Source organism: Acipenser ruthenus, chromosome 16, assembly GCF_902713425.1.
Source record: "Acipenser ruthenus chromosome 16, fAciRut3.2 maternal haplotype, whole genome shotgun sequence".
NCBI classification, from domain to species: domain Eukaryota; kingdom Metazoa; phylum Chordata; class Actinopteri; order Acipenseriformes; family Acipenseridae; genus Acipenser; species Acipenser ruthenus.
Window position 1 is genome coordinate 16,357,137 of NC_081204.1, and position 24,014 is coordinate 16,381,150.

General features: G+C 40.8%; 1 protein-coding gene across 13 annotated transcripts in view; it reads left to right on the forward strand.

The window, feature by feature from the left end:
• The first annotated feature begins 225 nt into the window (after positions 1 to 225).
• LOC117412360 (sarcolemmal membrane-associated protein) overlaps positions 226 to 24,014 on the forward strand; it is an 87,603-nt gene continuing 63,814 nt past the window's right edge. For 11 of the 13 annotated variants that reach the window (XM_034906237.2, XM_034906234.2, XM_058988926.1 and 8 more), the window contains exons 1-3: positions 226 to 704; positions 1,361 to 1,651; positions 23,795 to 23,942. In XM_034906237.2, the coding sequence (XP_034762128.2) occupies positions 1,454 to 1,651; positions 23,795 to 23,942 (346 nt within the window). In that variant the 5' untranslated portion in view covers positions 226 to 704; positions 1,361 to 1,453. Of the gene's footprint in view, positions 1,033 to 1,360; positions 1,652 to 23,794; positions 23,943 to 24,014 lie in introns of all 13 variants that reach the window. The other 2 variants (XM_034906235.2, XM_034906236.2) reach the window with 2 other exon arrangements.

Genomic DNA, 24,014 nt, shown 5'->3' on the forward strand with positions numbered 1-24,014 from the left:
AAGCTGGCCACACCCCGTCGTCACGTGGGCGTTTCCAGCCTCGCACCCGCTCCTCCTTCTAACTCCTTTCGTTTTCTTGCGGTGGAAAATAAGTAACACCCCGCTCTGCCTTCGTTCCCATTGGAGCGCTCTGCAGAGCACCTGTTGCTTGATTCGAGTAGCAGCTGTCATTCCCCCCGGGCCCGCCCCTTCTTCACGCTGGTGAGCTGGTCGCGCGCGCGGTTCAGAGCGCGCCTGGGTGAGCACGAGCGTGTGTGTGAATGTGCTTCAGACAGTATGGCTGCCGTTACCAACACTATCGGGGTTTGTCCTCACTTTCACCGGGGTAGACAGTAACCTGCAGCGGACAGAATCGTTAACATCCCCGAGGGACACCGCCCAGCGACAAGACAGCAGATGGCTTAACGAGCAGATTCTTCCCATATAGCTGCGAGCTGGTACACAGCAGCGAGGGGAGGAGAGGAGCTTCTTGTGTGGAAATTTCCGTGTATGTTTTTTTAAAAAAGGAGGGGATTTGTTTTGATTTGCAGTTCAGAAAGTTCACGCCGCTGCCTGACAGCAACCTCGTTTACTACCTCTAAAACGGGGGGTAGGATTTTAACCGGGCCCTTGTTTGCTTGGACGTGGATCTCCTGTTGGAATATATATGAAGTTGAAGATGCGTTAGGGATGCGAAGACTCGAGGTTGCGCGTTTGTTGCTTCGGTAAATATTTCTACCAAGACTGTGAAAGGGGAAGAATGTAGATTTGTCAGTATAGACCAATGTGCTGAAACCGATTACCCTCAGGTTTACAGCGCGGGGAGTGGTCCATTAAACCGAAAGAGTCTCTCTTTTGAAATAGATTTTTGCCAAGAAGAAAACTGAACAAAAGAGAACGTTGTTTTGGATTAATGTGGGCTTGGAATTCTGGCCTAATAAAAAATAAGCCGAAGGGAGACATGCTCTGTCATGAACGTGCTTGATCTGTAAGGCTCTGTTGAGCTGGGCCGATTCTGGTATGATAAGGTGTTTTTATTCACCGTGCATATAGGTAAAGTTCAAGTCAATTATTTATTCCGTTATATTTTATAAAAAAATACAGCACACGGCTTAATTAATAATGGACTTGCTTCATAAGTATTACATATTCCAAGTTCGTTCTATCATTAGTACCTAATGGTTTCTTGTGAGCAAAGCTGTGGTAGATTGAAGCTGTGGGTACGGAAGAGAGGATACTCCTGATTACTGGCACTGCTAATGCCTAAGAATATAGAGTGACACAATGACGGCTGGACCTAGGGATGGAGCACATGTAGATGGTTTGTAGGACTTTATGTATAAATAATACTTGTATTTTTTTCTTCGTTGTTATATTTCAGTTTTTGGAGGTAGTCGTAGTAAAGTCTGCCAACCTGGATCAAGAATCGTTAACTTTCGTCCCTGGTTGGAGCGACGCCCCCCAGCTGTCATCAATGCCTTCTGCATTGGCAGTCTTTACCTGTCGGCCGAATTCACATCCCTTTCAGGAGCGCCATGTGTACCTGGACGAGCCGGTCAAGATCGGGCGCTCGGTGGCTCGCTGCCGGCCCGCTCAAAACAACGCGACGTTTGACTGCAAAGTGCTGTCCCGGAACCACGCTCTGATCTGGTTCGACCACAAGACCGGCAAGGTAAGAGGGGTTTTATTTCGGGAAATGAATTCCAGCCGCAGGTATGCAAAGCGGATTTAGTTAGGTACCCACCCCGTATGATGCAGAGTAGTGCTGCACACACAGCAGCACGCAGGATTACAGTGTGAAGCGAATTCATGGGCAGCGCTGACGTTTATGTAACCTCAGGTTTGTGTGGATATTATTATTATTATTATTATTATTATTGCCACAAGATATCTGTATTCCAAGAGATGCGCCTAATTTTAATAACGTAATAAGATTGTCAGTGAATTAAAAAAAAAAAAAAAATATATATATATATATATAATACCGAGCCAGTACATTATATTGGAGCAGCACATCCTGAAAATGGTAAAACTATGAGCCAGTCTGGCCTCACAAGTGACGAAACGAATACGATGTAAAGTTAAACAGAGCAAAACAAAGCGCTTTTCAGGTAAACCGTGCGTGTGTTTAGGCCTCGTGGTTGTGGTGTTTTAGAAGGCGGTTCTGTTTATTTGTAGCCTCGACATTCAGCGAGGATTAGCCTGGGACACGGCGGTTCATTATCCATAGCGCTGATAGCACTTGAAGGAATTATTCTGATATTCATTTACCAAGAACACATGTGGATATGAAGAATGATTTGTGAAAACCGGACAGTTACACCCTCCCTTCCTTTTCAAAGTGGAGATTCACCCCCCCCCCACACACAGTGTGTTAACCTTGGTACAGCATCTGCAGGAAATGTTCTGGCTCTAGCTTACCTTTCTGTACTCGGCATTTCAGTGTTTCCAGACTTCAGCAGAGCCCGAGCGCTAGTCTGTGTCTGTGTACTGGTAAATCTGGTTTTAATTACTGGTAAATACTTGGCCAGCAACTGTGTCTAGAGTTTTCTCCTGCCAAATGTACAGCCCACCTTAAATCGTCTATCCTGGCGTAAACAAAAAAAAACTTTACAAGAGTTATGTTTTAATGCAGAAACACAGATGTTCTTCCAGGTAAGGATCTCATTGAATGTAGTGATGTTTAAGTGTTTCATGAGGTCTTGAAGCACACACGCCTGCCCTGCAGTGGCACTGACTTGAAACTCATGTCTTGTAAATCGGTTACAGAGTTAGGCATCTTCCTGGAAAAACTAAATGTTAAGAATGTAAAGAAAGTAAGCACATTTCACTTTAAGGAATCATTAATAGGCAAATTATTGTGCCTTTAACAAGCGACTTTAGAGACTGCAATGTGCACTTATAGAAATAAGGGTTGGCATTGAATTTGCCTCTCATATGAAGAGATTCTAGGTTAGGACTCAAAGATTTATTACATCTTGGGAATTAAAGATTAGTCTAAAGGTAACGATTAAAATGACCTGGAGTTCACCTTCTCACAGTATTGACTTCAGTGCTGCAAGGCTAGCAACAGTACAGTTAAATATGCCATGTGCTGCTACAGTCAGTTGCCACAGCTGTCTAATAGTGTTAAATTCATGAATCGATTTCATGAAAATGTATATAATAGGCAGCCATCATGAATGGAATAGGTTTGCTTGAACAAATGATCTGTAATCAATGTTTTTATTTCTTAAGTTAATATTATAATATATGGATAAGCCTTGTAGTATTTCCCTGTATATAAAACACTTTTATACAAATCCAATCATGTCACAATGCTGGAAAATCACATATCATGTCAGCTAGTGAGAGAAATTCAGTGTCACTTCAGAACTGACTTCAGGTTGCAGGTGTGGGGGAGTCTCCCTGCACCCAGTCCTAGACCAGCCAGCAATCTGCCATGCTCTTCCAGAGAGTAAAGACTGACTGCAGACGCGCATGAGACTTGCAGCACTTGTTGTGTTGCTCCAGGAGTAATCTGGTGAGTAGATGTAGCAGGAACTGGCTTGCTGGCATACAATTATTTTATTAATGCCTCTCAGCATGGGGGCTCTGAAAAACAGGACTGGGTGCAGAAGTGTGATTCCTGATATCTGTGACCGGTCTAACAGCGTTGGGGGAAGAACCATTTGCTTTCATAGCAGTCTAACTACTGTTTCTGTCTTCTGTGTGCTTGGAATCCTACACTTCCTACACTTGGAATCCTAGTTCAGTCCTTCATTAATCCTTCATTTCGCACATCATGCAAAGTAGCCCACCAGGGCGATCACATGCTCGGTACCTTGAGTAGATGTTGTAGAAGTTTATTAAATAATTATTGCAGTGCACAGGTAGTTGATTTAATTAATAAAATGGTATAGCATGGTATAGTGTTTCAGGTTTATTTAATTAAACCAATTAATGTTTTGCATCTGTATAAATTTGTTTTTAAGTATTTCTTTTCCTCAGAAGTTGTGTTGCTCCAACTGCAACACCTGATTTGTATACATTTTGCATTCCGCTGTGTCCATAGAGACTTTTTGCAAATCCTTACTCTCTCATCTCTTCATAATAGGCTGAGCTGAAGAGCTCTTGCTTGAGGTTGTAGCTCGGTTTACAATCACACAGATTCAATGACTGGGAAACCAGATGGCATGAAGAGAGCTTTCTGTATCCAGGGAGGATCAGTTTCATATTGCCATTTTCCAATACAGTAGTATGACCTCTTAACTGTCTCCCAGCTACAGCAATGTAAAAATGAGCACCGTATTCACTTAAATACAGTGTGCTGTAAGTTATGTGCTGTAAGCAAGGACTGCATGAAAATGTTTCTAGACGTGTTCTTTTTCCCTCGGTCATGTAGGCACGGTCTTTCTTACTGGAAGGTGCTAGTGCAGATTGTTTGATAACTAATCTGTTTTCCATATTGAGGGTTGACTTCCATTGCAGCCCAGGACTTGCTTTAGTAGAACTGTGGAAAGAATAGCTTGGTACAGATTGATGTCATTTTTCCAGATACAAAGTGTTTTTAATTTCTGCCAAAATAGTTATGCAATGAAAATTGATATTAGCCAGACCTCGCAGTCCTGCTTTGCAAACATTTCTCCTGAAGAGTTTTGCAGTCTCACTATGTATTACCTTTCATTGCTTCCCCTCTGCAGACCTGGGTTCGAGTTTGGTGTCTGTTGGAAAAACAGCACACAATTCAGCAAGTGTTTCGGAGGGGAAAGATGTTCCATATGAAGGCTAGCTTCTGATGCAATTTGTAATGTTTCTTTTTATTACCAATCAAACCAATGAGATCAGCAGAGTTGTAAGGTGATTATAAAACTCAATGTTGGATCAACAGAATCTGTATGATTACACACATCATAAAAATGTAGGGGGATACAGTAATGTAAAGCAACATTTGAAGCTTATACCTGAATAAAGTACTGTATTCTTGGGGACAGATATTTGTGTATTTCAGTAATAGGTGACGTGTGGTACTAGTTCCAGGAATAGGCTCATTTAATTACATGCACGACACTTGTTGAAACTTAGCACACATGAAGGAACTCTATTAAGAGGAATGCGTTATTGAGAAAAGCATTAAAAGACGGGTGGTAGCAGATGAGATGTACTGTAATATCATTGCTGTTAAATACACTGAACTTCAGTTGCTTTATATACTGTCTTATAGATCCTACTGAGGGTTGAATGAGGTGTTTAGGTGTGGTTTCCAAAAGGACACACTTTAAAATCCTATATTTTATATGGTGAACTTTGGTAATTTATTAGGAACATGGCATTGTTGACATGCATTGGCATCTTCTATCAAGACACCTGGGTCTGTTGGTACAGTTGATCCAAACAGAAGAGATGGTTAAAGTAAACCAGCTGATTACTGTTTGAGGAGGAGAAGGGTTGCAGAGACCAGGAAGGCAGGAGGATCATATTCATCTGGTATTCAGGTATCCATGTACATTTTGAAAGATTCCTGGGCTGATGTTTTCTTCTTTTAAAACTTTTAAATCTTGTGTGTGGTTAATTAGTGGATCAGTCACAAATAACATACTCTAATGGGCTTGTTAAGTACTGTTTGAAGTAGCGTAATGTATCTCAATGTAGTTCTTCTCATCAGCCCCTTGTGTCAGGTCTTTGGGACCTGTCATTGCAATACAGCTTGTTCTCCTTCACCAAAGGTTCACATTGCTCTCCAAAATGTGATCTGGGACAGACAATGTGTACTCTAAAGCAGAAGACCGAGGTGTGTCTGCCTATTCAAAGAGCTCAAACATGGGACAGGCCCTTGCAAATATGAGATTCTAATTTAGACATGAAAGCAGACCTATTTCAGAGAATTACACAAATATTAACCTGTTTGTTTATTTTTTTTTAGCCCAGACATAATTATATCTATGTCTATCTATATCCCCTTGTTTGGTGCCTTTACAGTAAGTTTAAATATAAATGCTAATCTTACTTTGCTTTGCTTAAATCTATAATTCATAATGCACTTGCTTTACAGTTACTGCAACAGCAATATGTTTGGTCCCTACAGTGTACAGTATGGTGCATTTACTGTTGACCTAGAAATCCAATTAAAAGCATTAGATTAGGTAAGATTAGCATTTATATTTAAACTTACTGTAAAGGCACCAAACAAGGGGAGTGATTCAGCAGTAAAGATCAAACTAAGCCTGGTGTTTTTCTAAAACTTTTTTTTTTTATTTTTACACTTTGAGGCAGCCCAGTTGAACTTCTGCACAAAAGCAGAGGTAAAACATTTGGGCCTCGTACACACACACTGCGGTTAGCTTGACAGCCAATTAACAAACTGCACTTGCTGTGGTTGTGTGTTGTACACACGCGCCTTTCATCACTGAAGTGAGTGACTCCCTGTTTAAACAAACCATTGAACTGGGACCACCATTACACGACATTCGTTAGGTTTGTGTGGCGGGAGCATGGAGGCTGTGTTTTTGTGTATGGTTTTGGTAGAAAGTACAGTACCATACATGTCAACAGTCCCTATATGAGCGTAACTGAACTGTGTGTACTTAAACTGTTTTAAGAGCAAAAGGTGAACGTGCAACCGCATTTAGGCTGTGTGTGTACGAGGCCTTGGAAGAGCTTAATATTAAATTACTGCGATACGGCTTTGCCACTGACCAAGTGTGAATGACTGCTCCCTTGTTTTAGCATCCCACTGGACTGTCATTGTAAAGAATAACACCCCCTACTGTGTGTTGTACAGCTGTATAAACTCAAGACTATTCCTTCTGCTCATGCACAGTGAGCATGAGATGTTTGGATAATGTGATGCAGCCACACAATTCATTCTAGGGGGGCAAGGTTTTTAAAAGCAGTCGGGTAACGTGGTTTTGTATTGCATAATAATTCTTCTAAGCCTCATTTACATTAACAACTCAGACTTAAGCTAAAATCCGATGAAACCCAATACTGTAAGTGTGTGTGTGTGTGGGGGGGGGTTCTGTTCTGTTCTGTTCATAATTTTATTTAAATGTAGATGCTCAGAAATCGTATCCTGCGAAGGAGTAAATTACAAAAAAAAAACAAAAAACTGGAGCTTTGAGAGAGCAGCTCATACCCAAACGGCAATTAACAGTGGGAACCCTAGCCTCCATGTTGACTCCGATTATCAAATTCAGACTAACAGACGTCAAGAAATACAGAGTAACATGATTTAATGTAATTAGTAATAAGGTGCCTTAGTCCAGGTTTCTTTGCGCTCCTGGTTGTTTGAATGTGTGAGTTCTTTCTCTCCCTGTAGTCTGCACACTGAACGCACAAGTTATTTCCCGCCAGCGAAAAAAACTAAAAAAAATAAAATAAAAAAAGGTCCTGCCCAAGAATCTCTGGACAGCAGCTTATCTTTTTGATCAGCTTCGTGTGCTTTCCTATGGCTTTCAAACACATGATATCATCACCCGAATAGATGATGACTCAGTACCACTAACTGAGACAGTTAAGGGTTAAAAATAACAGATTTTTTTTTTGTTTTCTCACTATTTATTATTTAATGTGTAAAGTAAATTAAATTACAAGATTAATTAACATTGGGTCATTTTATATGTATTCTGAGACCAAACAAAGGTCAAAGGTCAGATTTCAGGGTAATGCATTTTAACAAGAGCAATATCTATTTACATATTTGTTCTTAACCAATTTTCTTTTGTCTGAAAAAGATGACTACATTGAATTTTGTTTTGTGAACTTTAACAAAGACAAATAGTTTTTTGCATAAAAATCTTAATTCTTTAACAAAACAAAAAAGTGTGTCTTCTGGCAAAATATTAAGCTATTAATTCTATGCTGTAAAAAGCACTCGTGACTAAGTCATGAGTGCTTGATTTCTTACAAGAAATCATTTTTTAGGAATTCAGAAATGTTCTCTGTGTGCCTCATAGTTACTCTGTGTTTTAAGCAGTGTTAGCCCATTCAGTTCATCATTTTTGACCACTTTTACACTTACAGGCAGCACATTTCGTGTTGACATCGTAGCAGGATTTCTGAGACCTGCTTGCTGTAGAGTAGTGTTTTTTTCAGTGTGTCTTTTTTGCATATATGGGATATGATCGATCGCTGTGATCAATTTAACTTCATCTGCTAGTACATGTGTGATCGAGAACGTTTTTCTAAATGGAATGAGGTTTAAAAAACATTTGGAAGCAAACTTTCCTTTCACTCTGGGCGGTGACATCTTCACGCACGCTGTCAGAACTGCCATAAATGATGCAAAACGTATGCAAATTAGCAAAATGGTAATCATTCGTCACACACACGTGACATTTCCTTAGCCATACCTTAAATTAACATAATATTATCTCGTGAGTCATTTACTCGCCAGCATCTGTGTTTGTCGTGTTTAACTGTAACTCCCCATTTAAAATGACCCGGAGCACTTTTTAAGTGTTTTGGTTTCTGAATTAAAACCGAGAAACTTTTAATTGTGAAATGAATTCGTAAAGGAGAAGCAAAGTCGGAAGAAAACACAGAAAGCCAGAAGCCCGTGTGTGTGTGTGTGTGTGGGTGTGGGTATAACTCGTCTCGAGAATGCAACACAGATCTAAAAATCATTCTATTAATTTTCCTGAAACACTGTACAACTATCGGTTTTTCCTTTTTTTTTTTTTTTTTTTTTTTGTAAATTCACATTCCTATCTGCGGATGCCCATGGCAGCCTACAGACCTGCTTTATTAAAGGCCTGATGGAAGTTGAATAAACCTTTACACAGGACTTTGGTCTCCATTTAGACTCTTTACAACAATGCCAAGTATTAAATAGAAAAGCTGCAGTGTGTTTGGCTAGCAGATCAAGACAGAACTGCTAAACATTACCTTTCATCTTTGCTGCCAGACTAATAACCATACATTACAGCACACCAAGTACTTGAGTAATGCAAAATATTATTCTGTAATCCGGAGTTGTAAAAGTACTGGAGGCCTGCTTGCTCTCCTCTGCAGCTCTCGTGTGCTTTGCACATAGCATGTACAGTAACATTCCATGCATTGGTGGTTCACATGTTATGTTCAATAAAGTCAAGGGGAAACAGCTTGCTAGTTTATGACACAGAAACAAAAGGTCAGCCTCTGACAGGTTGAATGCTGATCTGGTTTTCAGTTTGATTACACTTTGCTGATCTATGGAAAACATAATCACCCCTATTTAAACAAACCATAATCTTTTATTGCAGATAATGTAGCTACCACAGTAATGGCTGCTGTAGTAATCTCAAAAGAATTCAGTTTTACCATTGGTTTTATTTACGTCTACACACATGAATGTCTTCATCTAGACAATGTGGGGAAGCTATAAAAAAGACCAACAAAATGCTTGGATATATAATGAAAAGTGTTGAATTTAAATCAAGGGAAATTATGTTAAAACTTTACAATGCATTAGTAAGACCTCATCTAGAATACTGTGTTCAGTTCTGGTCACCCCGCTACAAAAAGGATATTGCTGCTCTAGAAAGAGTGCAAAGAAGAGTAACCAGAATTATTCCTGGTTTAAAATGCATGTCATATGCAGACAGGCTAAAATAAAACAATTCTAAAAACAATTGACAATGTTGACACAGGGGACTTTTTCGAATTGAAAAAAGAAACAAGGACCAGGGGTCACAAATCAAGATTTATATAAAGGTGCATTCAGAACAGAAAATAGGAGGCACTTTTTGTACACAGAGAATTGTGGGAGTCTGGAACCAACTCCCCATTAATGTTGTTGAAGCAGACACCCTGGGATCCTTCAAGAAGCTGCTTGATGAGATTCTGGGATCAATAAGCTACTAACAACCAAACGAGCAAGATGAGCCAAATGACTTCCTCTTGTTTGTAACTTTTCTTATGTTCTTCTGTGTTCTCTCCATGATATCTGTTATTGTAGCATTATATATGTCCCAGAACCAGTGATACATGTTTGAGATATTTCTCTAATCCCACACCCATTGAAATGGTGTGTCTGTACAGACTTGTCAGTCTGGGTGTGCTCGCTTGCTCCCAGGCGGGCTCAGGAAATCAAGTGCTCTATTTTGAGGATCCTCAGCAAGGATTGAAACCCGAGACCCAGGGAAGCAACTAAGCCACAATGGAAGAGCTTCTGCAGCTTCCCAGAGCACTGCAAACCCAACGGCTGTTACACATTCACCTTTTTCAGTAGAGATTCAGCGTTTGGCTTGATTCTGAAAAAAAACATTTACTCAATTTAAGAAGAGAAGGTGTGTAGAGTTTTAAAATGCAGGTGTGGGGGAAAGGGAGAAAAGTTTGAACAACAATTCCTCCAAAGTATGCTGAGTTTAAACTCCTTGGAGTCGTTGTAATTGAAGTTTAATGTCTTGTGTATAGGGTGTCTCATCATAATTTCTAACTTATTAGAAATCATAAAAATAAGTGTGCGCTGAGTTTCTGTCTTTAAAACTGATGTATGCTCAATGCATGAGATGACATCTATACACAAGATAACAACTGGAATTTTGAAAAAATGTTGGGTGACCAGGAATGCTAACTAAAGCATGATCATGCTAAACAGTATGTTTTCTATTTTATTGGCAACATTTTCAGATGATTTTTTTAAACTGAACATTTGATAAGGTTTGCTAAAGCCTCCTGACTCTCCTGTGCTTGTTTCACTGTGTCCCAGGGGCAGCAGTTAGTTAAACTCCCGCTCCCCTTAAACATTGTTACTAATGACACAAACAGGGTTGTCAAGGTAGATAAACAATCCAGCTTTAGAAGGTCACACAGATCCATTACTCTGCCCCTCTTGTGAAGCCAAATATTGAATAATTTCCTGATTCTTATAATCCGTTTTAGCTTATCCTGTTGAGCCAGGGAGGTAGCCATATCTGGGTACACTTTGCATGCATGGAGTTTACTGAAGTGCCAACACAACTTGTATAACAGCTAAACCTGGGCAGATCTATAAAACAGGCTCTTTCTGTACAGAGGCTGTAAATACCAACACAGTCCCTTAACAGTGAGTATCTTTGATGTACCATGTATCTGTAAAAGCAAGTGACGCTGAGCAGGGCCCAGATGTAATCATTGAATGTTGACAGTGTTTAGATTTGCTTTTTATTTGTATTTCTTTGCTTGATCACTCACACACAGATTTGTGCTCATGAATCGTCTGTGTGAGAACAAATGCTGAGCCTGTATTATGTTTACATGCACAAGATGACTTCCTTTTGGACTCGAGTAAGTGAGAATAAACCTGGTAGCTCCAATCTGACTCTAACATTCAGCCTCCCAGTGTGCGGGAGTGAACTCTGCAAACCGAGCAGCTGCTGGCAGGGCGACGGATCGGTGTCCTTGCGAGAGTTCAGCAGAGTGTTTGGCGAGAGTTTGACTGTGATTTCATCACTAGGGGAGCAGGCCAGGTCAGAGCATGGTTGTGTTAATACAAAAAGAATGCACTAGCAAACTCTGCAGGTTTTTGTTGCGGTTTTAGAAACATGTTTGGAGTAGTTTCAAACAGAAGTACTGTACTGCAGTTAAAATGCCAGCCTCTAAAGCAGCTTTTCATTTCTATATTAAAAAAACAAACATTTTAACCTTTAAAATAAGAGAAGCATGCACATGACTGTTCATGATCTTGGCCTCTGCCTGTGATTGGTCGGTAGGCGATCCCTGTACCTGTTCTGATTGATTTTAATTGCTACCTTTGGCTTTAACAATCCGTTTCCACTTAACTGTTCCATTTTAGCTGTGATATGAGGCAAGTGCTTCTACTAATGACACCGCTGAGTCAGTTGTAAAATTGTAGACAGTAGTTATGTGGGTGTTGAATAGGATGTTGAAATGTTGTTTGATTTGTATATTTGACTTTACAGTATGACTTGGGCACTCAGCACTGCTGGTGCAGGTAGGGGAGGGCTGAGCTGAGCAATGTAACATGGCAGGCAGAGGAACCAACCAATAGACCCCATTGTGTAGGAAATAACCCCAGTGTATCTGACACCTGTAAGTGTTTCAGCATTGACTGCTGTAGTGTGGGCTCAAGTCATCTCAAGGTAACAGTAAAAGTGGCAGATTTAATGAATGAACTCCAGCTTGAACTGTAAGCAGTGGTGTACGTGCTGTGTATAGAAGTCACGGCGTCCTGCTCCTTCATTGTACTGACACTTGTAATAATGTGTTGTCTGTGTTTTAGCCGGACTCAAAACGAAGGCTGAAACACGCGTCCTCCGAAACGTATCCACAGAGAAGCCACCAGACCTATAGTGCCGGAGAACAACACAAATCTGAATTGCTCCACAGCAGACCCGAAGGCGCCCTATCAGCCACAGGGGTCGCTGGTGCACGGTGCACCGTGAATTGCCCTGCCGACCTAAGCCCTCCCTACCCGGGCGACGCTCAGCCCCCTAGGAACTCCAGGGTATAGGGCGCATCCTGCACTCCAAGCGATGCGCCACACGGGAGCCCCTGGTTTTTTTTTTTTTAATTACAGCGCACCTCATAAGAACATAAGAACGCTTTCAAACGAGAGGAGGCCATTCGGCCCATCTTGCTCGTTTTGGTTGTTAGTAGCTTATTGATGCCAGAATCTCATCAAGCAGCTTCTTGAAGGATCCCAGGGTGTCATCTTCAACAACATTACTGGGGAGTTGGTTCCAGACCCTCACAATTCTCTGAGTAAAAAGTGCCTCCTATTTTCTGTTCTGAATGCTCATTTATCTAATCTCCATTTGTGACCCCTGGTCCTTGTTTCTTTTTTCAGGTCAAAAAAGTCCCTTGGGTCGACATTGTCTATACCTTTTAGGATTTTGAATGCTTGAGTCAGATCACCGCGTAGTCTTCTTTGTTCAAGACTGAACAGATTCAATTATTTTAGCCTGTCTGCGTACGACATGCCTTTTAAACCCGGGATAATTCTGGTCGCTCTTCTTTGCACTTATTCTAGAGCAGCAATATCCTTTTTGTAGCGAGATGACCAGAACTGAACACAATATTCTAGATGAGGTCTTACTAATGCATTGTAAAGTTTTAACGTTACTTCCCTTGATTTAAATTCAACACTTCTCACAATATATCCAAGCATCTTGTTGGCCTTTTTTATAGCTTCTCCACATTGTCTAGATGAAGACATTTCTGAGTCAACATAAACTCCTAGGTTTTTTTCATAGATTCCTTCTTCAATTTCAGTATCTCCCATATGATATTTATAATGCACACTTTTATTGCCTGCGTGCAGTACTTTACACTTTTCTCTCTTAAATGTAATTTGCCATGTGTCTGCCCAGTTCTGAATGCTGTCTGGATCATTTTGAATGACCTTTGCTGCTGCAACAGTGTTTGCCACTCCTCCTATTTTTGTGTCGTCTGCAAATTTAACGAGTTTGCTTACTATACCAGAATCTCTGTCAGACTTGGTATACAGAACAGGTTAAAGAAACGCTGGACAAGAGAAATAATGTGTCAGATATCAAAGTGGAGATGAGAATGGCAGTGATGAAGCCAATTTGCTTGAAAACATTAAAAGTAGACCGGACATTTCCATCAATGGATTTAAAAAATGTGGAATTGAGGATGTGTTCAGAAACCCAGAGGCAGTGTAAACTGCCTGCTAGTAGGACTGTTCTTTTTTATGTTAAACATTTTTAGAAGGGTTTAATTAAGTAACAGCCAAAATTGTTTGTCAGACTTGTTGAAAGTCTGTAACAAAATGGTTGATTGTTATTGTCGATACGTTGTAGATACGACTATTAATGCAGGCATTGTGCAGGTATCACAAAGTCCTTAAACAAAACAAAACGTTAAATGATTTCAAAGCAAATAAAAGCATTTTCGTTTGGGCTTTCTTGTTAAAGATTTTACACGTGGCAGTACTGCCCTACAATTACTGCATGGGAGTATTGTGATCGTTCCACTGTGTTTGTTGTGAACCATAACAGCAAATGCTTATCCAAGTTGCTGCAGTTACATTGTAGATGCTATAACAAGTTATTGTAAATGAGATACTGTTTTAGCAGACATTTAAGTAAACATTTATTTATTTTGGAATTAAAAGTAAATTCAAAACTGTGACTTTTTTTTGTGAACGTGCTGTGAAAAAAATCCCCCAATGTATAAATCCGACGAATTTAATACCAGCCAGAATTTCCCTTTATGCAGTATATATTAACTTAAAACAAGTTTTTATGCTGACACCTCCAGGCATGTCAAAGTTTGTAGATGGCGCTGTGCATCTGACTGGTGCCTATTAAGCTTGCATATTTTTGGATGAAGTTCGCTGCCATTTTGTAATGTATGTTGTTTATCAGCTTGTTATGTAGTAAGCGTTAAGTTTGCGTCAAGTACCAGAGTCAAGAGGAAGCGGGGTGCAGCCCAAAAAGTTTGAGAACCGCTGCAATAGAGCATTAAAACAAATTCTGGAATTTGAAAGTTTTCAACAGGAATTACAGCAAGTGCTGTATCTTTTAAACAGGCCAGTCACAAAGCACTGTCAATATTAACATTTTTTCCATTTCCTATCTTCTGAAACTCTACAACAGGCCGGACACGTCCCTTTTTATGTTTTGATCGAGCTGTTGAAATGATGTGGTGTTGTGTAAGCTCTGAGGGAGTGTGCGAGGGCTGTGTTTCTACTTTAAACATCTTGCAGTGTTATACAATATAAAGTGTGTGTGTGATATTTAGCATTTCCACTTCTCCTGAGGACTGGCACAGGTAAGTTAGTCCTCTTGTTTTTGACTCTGTTGCATGTGCAAAAAACACATCAAGACAAAGATGTTAGCCCCAGCGCTGTCACTTTATAGGTTAACCCTAAACTTAATGGACTTGTAAAATTCAGATGCACTTGATGGTTTTTTTTGTGAATACGACTGTTAAAAAATAATTTGGTGAAGTTGGTGTTTTGTAACTGAACTGTATCCTGTTAAGACCGCCCACGCAGCATTTGACAGGCTGCACAAAATGTCAGTTCATCAGCCGAGATGATTATATAAATTCTATCCTGTGGTTACCTAGTAAAGCCCAGCCACGCAGCATTTGACAGGCTGCACAAAAGGTGACAGTAAGCAGGCTTGTGAGATGATATCAAGACAGGCCATTTCTCAAAGAGCCTCTGATGCATGGAGAGTGGATTTTGAAAAATCATGATAATAAGTAGGGCATGATATTAAGCAAGGTGATATAAAACGGGTTCATCTGTATTGTGAAAAAAAAATAGTTACTGTAGTTGGACAATTAAACAAGAACCCAAATTCAGCTGTGACCTATATGTGTACAGTAATGTGCAGACTGCTCTGTCCCAAGAATACTACATCTTCAATCTGTTCCTGTTCCTTTGTTTTTTAAAGATTAGCTGCTGATTTGTTCATGCGTTATTTGAATGTTGTGGAGCCAGTGAAGTGTATGGAATTTGTACAGTAAATGTTTCTGGGGTGAGAGGCAGTGGGGTGGCAGACACCACTGTTTACTCCCAGATGGAGTGAATGCTCGTCTGCTCTGGGTCTGTTTCTATACCTGTCCGCTGTTGCAGAGGAGTAATGAGTGCACTGCATATTCTCAGACTCGAAAGTGGGCAGTGACATTGCCTTAAACTTGATAATGCATCAGTTTTCTTTGAGTGGTTCTCAATCATGGGCCCATCAGAAAATTGTGGAAATTTCTCATCACTCAATAAAAATGCTAGGTTTCTTTCCAGTATTAATCTTCATCATATATAAGACTTTGTTCTTAGTCAAAAGATCAGAGGGTTAGTTTAGTTTTTAACTGAATGCAAATTGGATACAGTACATTCCTCCTTCCATTATAAGCTAAATGAACATTGCAGTTTCAATAGTGGTACAGATCCTTTTGTGATGAGGGAGGGAGTGGATTGTCCCCATTCAAAATCACTTATGGAAGGGCTCCATCATAAAGTTTAAGCAGATTATTCAAAAACATACTTCCGGGGATTGTCTTGTTTTGGAGAATTAGCTGGGGCAGGAGGGGGGTAGCAGGATTTAGCCAGGAGTCTTGTTAAGTCCCAGTGCAGGTCAACATTTCTACTCCTTGGAAGAGGTCAGTGGGCTCTTCAGTGTGCACAGAGCATGCAGCACCTCAATGTAATGTGTCATCTTCCTGAAGCACAGAGCTCTTCATGGGGAATTGCTTGAGATTAGGGAGGAGGAGGAGTTTTGAACTGAGTAACAATATGAGCTGGTTGGTTACACAACAAAGAAACTCCTCCCGCCCTGAGCACCTGGCACTTCACATGGTGATTGTATCGCTGCAGCATTGGGCAAAACAGATAACTACAGAAGAGAGGGGTCCCCGAGTGGCTCTCCCGGTAAAGGCACGACCACGTGGTGCGCAGAGCAAGTCATAGACAAGCCGACGGCCTTCCTGGGGATTCCACAGTGAGCATCACGTTGGCACTGGCACTCCATCGGGTTAGGGAGGCAAACCCTGCAGGGTCTGTAGCTCCTGCTGTGCAGCTGGACAGCCCATATCGCTGTGTGTTCAATCACATTTCATTAGGCAAATTCAAAATCATGTTAAAAAGAGTGTTTACTTTGAAAGAAAGGTTACACTATTCAAGTAATTGTTGATTATTGAATCATTAAATATTTAATTTCAGTTACCAAGTTTCTTTAAACACAGCAAGTGAAACCCCTTTCTCATGCACAACAAAAGTGGCAATCTTGCATGGAAGCAAACCAGGACCAGTCTGTTAATCTGAGTTTCTAATTGTAGCGTGTCTCCAGCTTTTAACCCTTTGCGGTCCATTTATTAATCGCGCGTCAGGCACGCCAGGTCTAATTAATTTTCACACGCGCAGTTAATTTTATACGCGCTGTTTAAAAGTATTTTTTTTCACAGTCAAACGGGTTTAAATGGCCCTGCATATCAACAAAGCACACACTAGGCATCTCCAGCCCCTCCCCAGCCTTTTGTTTGCTATAGCGTTCAGCTGTGTAAGAAATAAATAATAATAATAATAATAGTCGTACATACCGATCGATCATCTCCAGATCACTCGTTTTATCACCAAACTCCTCAATAATGCGATCCAAGTCATTATTTTATTACTATAACATCTGAAAAAAGCTCTGCAAATGTCCATGATAGTCTCAGTGCGCTGACGCACTTAGCCAGCTTGTTTATTATGGACGCCCATTATCTGATACCTGATACCATGTATGACTATTCATGAAATACGCCTTTTTTTTTTTTTTTTTTTTTCCGACTTGTCTCGGCTCCTGTCGCTACCACTCGGCAATTGAATGGTTTTCTCGGCTTTTTCCGGAGAAAAAACGACTAAACACCCGTTTATTGCGTTGCTATAATGATGTCGGACCCAGTCCGACAAAGGACCTGTGAGGAATAATTGCAATGTCGGACCCAGTCCGACAATGGACCGCAAAGGGTTAAAGATCTAGCGATTTTGTAACTGGTGATAATGTGTTTGCTTACGTAATGCTGGCAAACTGTTTGTGCAGCTTAAATGCTTCTAAAATTAGAATTTCTTTGACATTGTTAGATAGCCACTTTGCAGTAAAATGTCAGAATCTGTACATCTGCATCAGTTCGTTTTCCAGCAATGCTGTAAATCCGAATATTCACATGAAACAATGAAAGCAGATTTTGTATTTCTTTACCAGTCTGTATTTTTAAGGTCCCCAGTAAGAAAGTCCCTTTTTGTGGCTGGCTGTCACACTCTACAAGCGAACAAGATAACTGCCTTTATTCTTTTCCAAAACTTTTATTGTACACGCCTATAAACTCTTTTTAACCTTTCAGGTACTGTGTGCTTATTGCACCATTACAAGGACCCTCTGTATTTGTTTTACTGTTGCTACAGGATTGGGCTAGTGTATGTTTCAGTACCAATCCCTGCGACTGGTTTCACAGACCCTGATTAGCACTAATCTTGAACTTGTCAATGTTAATTTAACATGTTTGTCAATGGTAATCCAAGATTAGAGCTCATCCGGGTCTGTGAAACTAGCCGCTAATGTTTTCCTCTTTATTCATTGTGCTGGTGCTGAGCAAGACGGATCAAGGTAGATACTAGCCAGGCCGCTATTCAGTCAAATAATTAAACTGATGAAGACATTTGCAGAAATATTGGATTTATTGACCTGGTTCCTAGTAGTCGTTACCTCCTCTAATCAGTGAAGCACCCAGTTAGTAACTGGTGAAGTGTTCAGGAGCTGCTTCTCTCTTCTAGTGGCCTGCCATGGATCTGTAGTGTCTTTAGAGCAGTAAGAGTGAGCAGCATCTATTAATCGGACTCTCTTCTTTCCTTTAGGTTTTTAGGCAGTACACTCGATTTGTTACTAATAGACACTTTTGCTCCTTAGCACAGACTTAGTAAAAAAAGTGTTTTAGTAATTGCAATAAGAACCATGCAACAATCATACAAGCTGCCTTCTGTTTGTTTTTTATATTTATATGGAGACGGCTTTTATACTTTCAGGTTTTGGCTGCATTTAAAACCAAACTACTTCACATAGAGATTAGTTGCGTTTTTCCCCAGATTAAAAGTAGTTGCTGTGCAATGTATTTCTGGTTTGTCAGTTTGATTCCCTTTCTTATTGTTCTGAGGAATGTTCTTTGTGCAGAGATGCCTGCCTGTGAGATCAGTTTAAGTAACTATGGAAACAAGACTGCCCAAACCCTCAGAATTCCCAGTAAACCTGAAGCTCCCTCTATGGGTGTAAACAAGAAGAGACTCCTGCATCTTCTTGTTTGGGTGAGTTTCACTAACAATGGACCAGATAGCAGATCTGAGACTTTTACAAAGAGCTGGTGTAGGAGCTCAATGTACCAGTGATTAACAGGGAGCCGAATCACAAGAGATGAACCCTGAGACCACACTTCACTGAAGGATTAAAGCACTCCTCTTATTAACCCTCCAGAATAATTGTGAAGACGCTGCAGACTCGCTATGTCAGAGCGGAGCCATCCAGGCTGGCCATGGTGTGCCCTTTGACTGCTATGGAAAGTGTGTAAGTTTCTGTCCCGCCCTTTTCTTTACGAGTGGTGTTTAATTGATTCAACGTTTTTGTTGAATTCAAACCTCTGTTAAACTATTCACCGTAAAGGGCCACATGTTGTAACTTACTGGGAAGATTTGATTTTGCTAGTATGTCTGGGAGGTACATATGCTGTTCAGTGATGCAACTGTAAGACCAAAGCCCTGCAAGGATTGTAGCACAGTGTGAACAGGATGTGAGTGGTGCAATAAACAAGGGAAGGTCCAGACAAAAGTTCTCTCCCAAAATGTCTGTTTTATTTTATAAAAAAATAAAAAATAAACCACCCCTCTACCAGCAATGGTTTCGGGACAGGGGGGACATGGCAGGTTTTACAGTCCTGAAAAATAAACAAATAACACTCCTAAACCATAATCCTCCGTGCATGAAACTGCTCGTTTTCTCCGGGATCGTGGTGAGTGCTGGTGCTGTGCTGTGAGGGATGTGCTCTGGGTATAGTGCTGACTCTGTGGCTGCAGCTCCCGAGTCTTACTCCTCTGTCACAAACACAAAACAATAACAAAACACAGGCTCCGGCTGGATTACGTCATCAGCGCAAGGCCTCGTACTAACGTAGCTGCTTCCCCTTTGTACCCCAAAACTCCTCCCTGCAATCAACCAGTCGACATGGTTTCTCCAATAGAGGGCTGCCCCGCAGCTGATTGCAATGGAGTCCTTCCAGGTGTGTGCAACTACGCGCTCTCCCTAATGTGGTCACCTTCTGGTTTCTGCCTACCGTCAAGGCAGTCCATCTAGGAGGAAGCATACCATCAACCTTACACAGCGCCCTTTCTCAGGAGGGAGATTTACAGTTTGAATTATACCTCTCTCTGTCACACACTGCAATGAGAGATTGCTGTGCCAGTACTGATTAAACAGGGAGAGATCAGAGTTTGAACTCTACCTTCACCACTTCACATTGAAAAGACTTGCTTCAGTCAAAGAATGACCCCTAACTACATTCATTTAAGAGGGCTGAGATATACTGTGTTCTGCTGTTTCTATCCTATGAGTAGACCCCAGTGATTTTATTACAAGTCTGCAGACGGGAGAGAAATCCATGATTGTTGGTTGAAGACAATTGCTGCAATATGGTGTTCTTTGACAGGTGCTTGATTAGTTTGAACTACTCTCAGGATATTAGACTGCCATTGTCTGACTTAAGTCTGTATGGAAAGTGTTCATTTAAATTATTTTTATTTATTTATTTTTTTCTTAGACGCCCCTATCCAGGGCAACTTACAGTTGTTACAAGATATCATATTATTTTTACATACAATTACCCATTTATACAGTTGGGTTTTTACTGGAGCAATCTAGGTAAAGTACCTTGCTCAAGGGTACAGCAGCAGTGTCCCCCACCTGGGATTGAACCCACGACCCTCCGGTCAAGTGTCCAGAGCCCTAACCACTACTCCACAATAATGTATTGTTACAGATTCATGACCAATTATTTTGTTCTAATAAAACAGTAATTGTACACAGTCATAAATTCAGAGCGCTTAACTATAGGAACTAATTTACAAACGTGCATTATGAAGGCAAAAGACAGCACATTTTGTAATAGACTCAACATTTCACCCCTAGCTTGGAGGCAGGATTCCTACTGATGTAGGATCTGACTGTATTCCACAATTCTTTTGCTCTTTTGAGAAGTTTATATAATATGTAACCTGAGGTGTTTCATTTGCCTGGTGTTCTTGTAGTGCAATCCCTAATCTTGCTAGTCCATACATGAAGTAGCAGTGTGGTACCTTTTGGGGAACTGCACATTTCTGGAAGTGATGCAGCTGCTTTACTGTAATTTCATCCTCACTGCCATGCCTTTAAGTTAACTGCATAGCCATGTGAAAAAACAACAAAAAAAACAGTACAATGAACTGGAAATTTAGACCAGGCCAAAGAAAAACCGTTGAACCAACATGCACACAACATAGCTTTCAGACAGCAACTGCAATGAGGAATGGCAGAGTTCCGTCCATTTATGGAAGGTGTTTAATTGCTGTGTGCATTTGATGGGACAGAACTGTACTACAAATTCAGCATTTGTACCATGCACCCATAGCTCTCAGTTGATTTAGAATAGACAGACATACTGTCTACCAATTCAGCACAGTGTTTAGCATGTGCGTGCACAGTAATACCTTGACATCTTGGGAGAAATGTTCTCTTTGTCTTATTTATTGTGTGGAGTAGTGGTTAGGGCTCTGGACTCCAGACCGGAGGGTCATGGGTTCAGTCCCCGGTGGGGGACACTGCTGCTGTACCCTTGAGCAAGGTACTTTACCTAATTTGCTTCAGTAAAAACCCAACTGTATAAATGGGTAATTGTATGTAAAAAAAAAAAATATGTAAAAAAATAATATGATATCTTGTAACAATTGTAAGTCGCCCTGGATAAGGGCGTCTGCTAAGAAATAAATAATAATAATAATAATAATAATGCACTATATGACTATATAATGTATAATACATGACTCTATATAATGTAAGAATATAATGATCTACCTGATATAAAAACGTCATCATCTGGTTGCACAGACCCTGATTAGCACTAATCTTGCTCTAACCTGCCTAAGCTAACATTAGGTAGTTCAAGATTGTTGCCAGTTGGGGTCAATGAAACCAGCACAGGGTTCCCACACGTCCTGGAAAACCTGGAAAATTAAAGACAAGTCTTCCAGGCCTGGAAAACACATGGAAAATGAGAAAAAAAATAAAATGTCCTGGAAAACTTTGAGTGTCCTGGAAAAATCATATAAGGTTACAGATGCCGTAGCAACTCAAACTAATAAGCAGTTGCATCAATTCAAAACGTGTTTGGGCATACTGTAGCTTGTATTAGCGAGCGGCGGCAACATCAGAGTCCAGGGAAGGTCAATTCAGTTCAGCTGTGTCACTAACATTATGCATTGAGACTGGTTGTTATGTTTAATTGCAATTACTTTGTTGTATGTTATAATCTAGCTGGAATCAAATTTAGTAACGATAGCAAGCTACCGAGCTAGTCAACTCGTTGTTGGGGTGAGAGATGGTGCGTGAGTGTGATCCTGATGCTGTGATAATCTTTTCTCAGAAACGTAGGCTACTGGTAGCTAGCTAATCTTGTTGTTGGGAAACAATATGCAACATGAAAGAGTAGCTGTTGTGCAGTGCTTCCTCATTGATGGATTCATGCTCACTTCGGGTAATGCATTGAGAATGAGAGCGGACTTGCAGTTGTGTGTGTGCGTGTGTGTGTGTGTGCACGCGCACAACGTGTATCAACATTTGTGCAGTCTCTTATCAAAAACTCAAAACTCTGTGTGAATGCACCTATGAGTGCTCGTACTGTCTTTGTGCGTGCGTGTGTGTGCGCACCCAATGTGTATCTCCATGAAGTCTCTTATCAAAAACTCAACTCTGTGTGAATGCACCTTTGAGTGTTTGTGCACTGTGCTTGTGTATACTGTATGTGTGTGTGCCAGAGAAATAGCTGTGTAAATATTCATTCACTTTCAGTCACTCAATATAACATAAAGTATTCCATATCTGTCCTAAAGTAACGTTGGTTGTTTCATTTAAGTTGAAGTTATGACATTGGATGTGCTTTTCATGTTTCTACTATTCTCCACTCCTTGTTCTGGAGAGGTGCAGTGTGTGCAAGATTTTGTCTCGGTGACAAAGGTCATCTTGCTGATTTAATTAATCAGGTGTGTTAATGGTGGGCTGTATAGAGAGTCTGCACACACTGCAGCTCTTCAAGACATGAAGTGAAGAATACTAACCAAATGAAAAGTCTGGGTGGAAGATATTAAAGTAGTCTGATAAAGAAACCAGATGATTAATATTGAAGTTTAAAAACATGAAGAACGTAAGCCTATTAGTAAATCTTACGCTAATGGCTGGAAGTTGAGTCCAGTCATGGGAGCTGTCTATGGCCCGGAGCTGTACGCAGCTCGGCGCGATCTGGGACTGTGTAAGAAACTAATTTACCTCGGTCTGTCATCATAATATTTCAGGGATGGGAATAAGACTCCTATTGCACAGCAGTGTGATCCATTCCAAGTTTTACTGCTACCAGCTTGATCAGCCCCCAGTGTGTCTGGGCAGCAGTGTGGAGTAGTGGTTAGGACTCTGGACTCTTGACTGGAGGGTTGTGGGGTCAATCCCAGGTGGGGGACGCTGCTGCTGTACCCTTGAGCAAGGTACTTTACCTAGATTGCTCCAGTAAAAACCCAACTGTATAAATGGGGAATTGTATGTAAAAATCTTGTAACAATTGTAAGTCGCCCTGGATAAGGGCGTCTGCTAAGAAATAAATAATAATAATAATAATAAATCTTTAGATATTAAAGTAGTGAAGAAAAGGGAGGGTCAATAGTGCTGTTTGAAAATGGGTTCATTGGTAGATTTAGAGATTGATTAGCACCAACGTGGTGCTGGTGTGTGTAGGGACAGTCCGTAGCCTGGAGCTGTTCCCTTAGTTGCCCTGTAGGCAAGCACCAGTGTCTTGAATCTGATGTACCCTGCCACCGGAGGCCAGTGGAGAGTGCAGAGGGGAGGTGTGACATGACAATGTTTTTACACATGAGGTACCTACTGAGGCTGTGTGGCAGCCAATCATTGTTAGTAATTGCGTATTTCGCCACTCAGTGAGTAATGTCTCCCTATTATTTATCGTAAAATGTCATTGAAAATGTTCTGGAAATGTCCTGGAAAATTATTTATTGAAAAGAGTTGGAACCCTGCAGCAGCTGTAGCTTTAGCATTGAATACACAAACAAAGTTGCATTCTGTGCAGAATGAAATGACAAGAATGCTTCCCTTTCTGTTTTCAGTTCTATCTCCAGGACACGAAGAGCAGCAATGGCACCTTCATCAACAGCCAGCGCCTGAGCCGTGGCTCGGAGGAAAGCCCTCCATGTGAGATTCTGTCTGGTGACATCATCCAGTTCGGAGTGGATGTGACGGAGAACACTCGCAAAGGTAAAGGGGAGGGAGAGTCTTCTGCTCCGATTAAAAACAACCGCTTTAAATGGGGAAATGAAAATAACATTG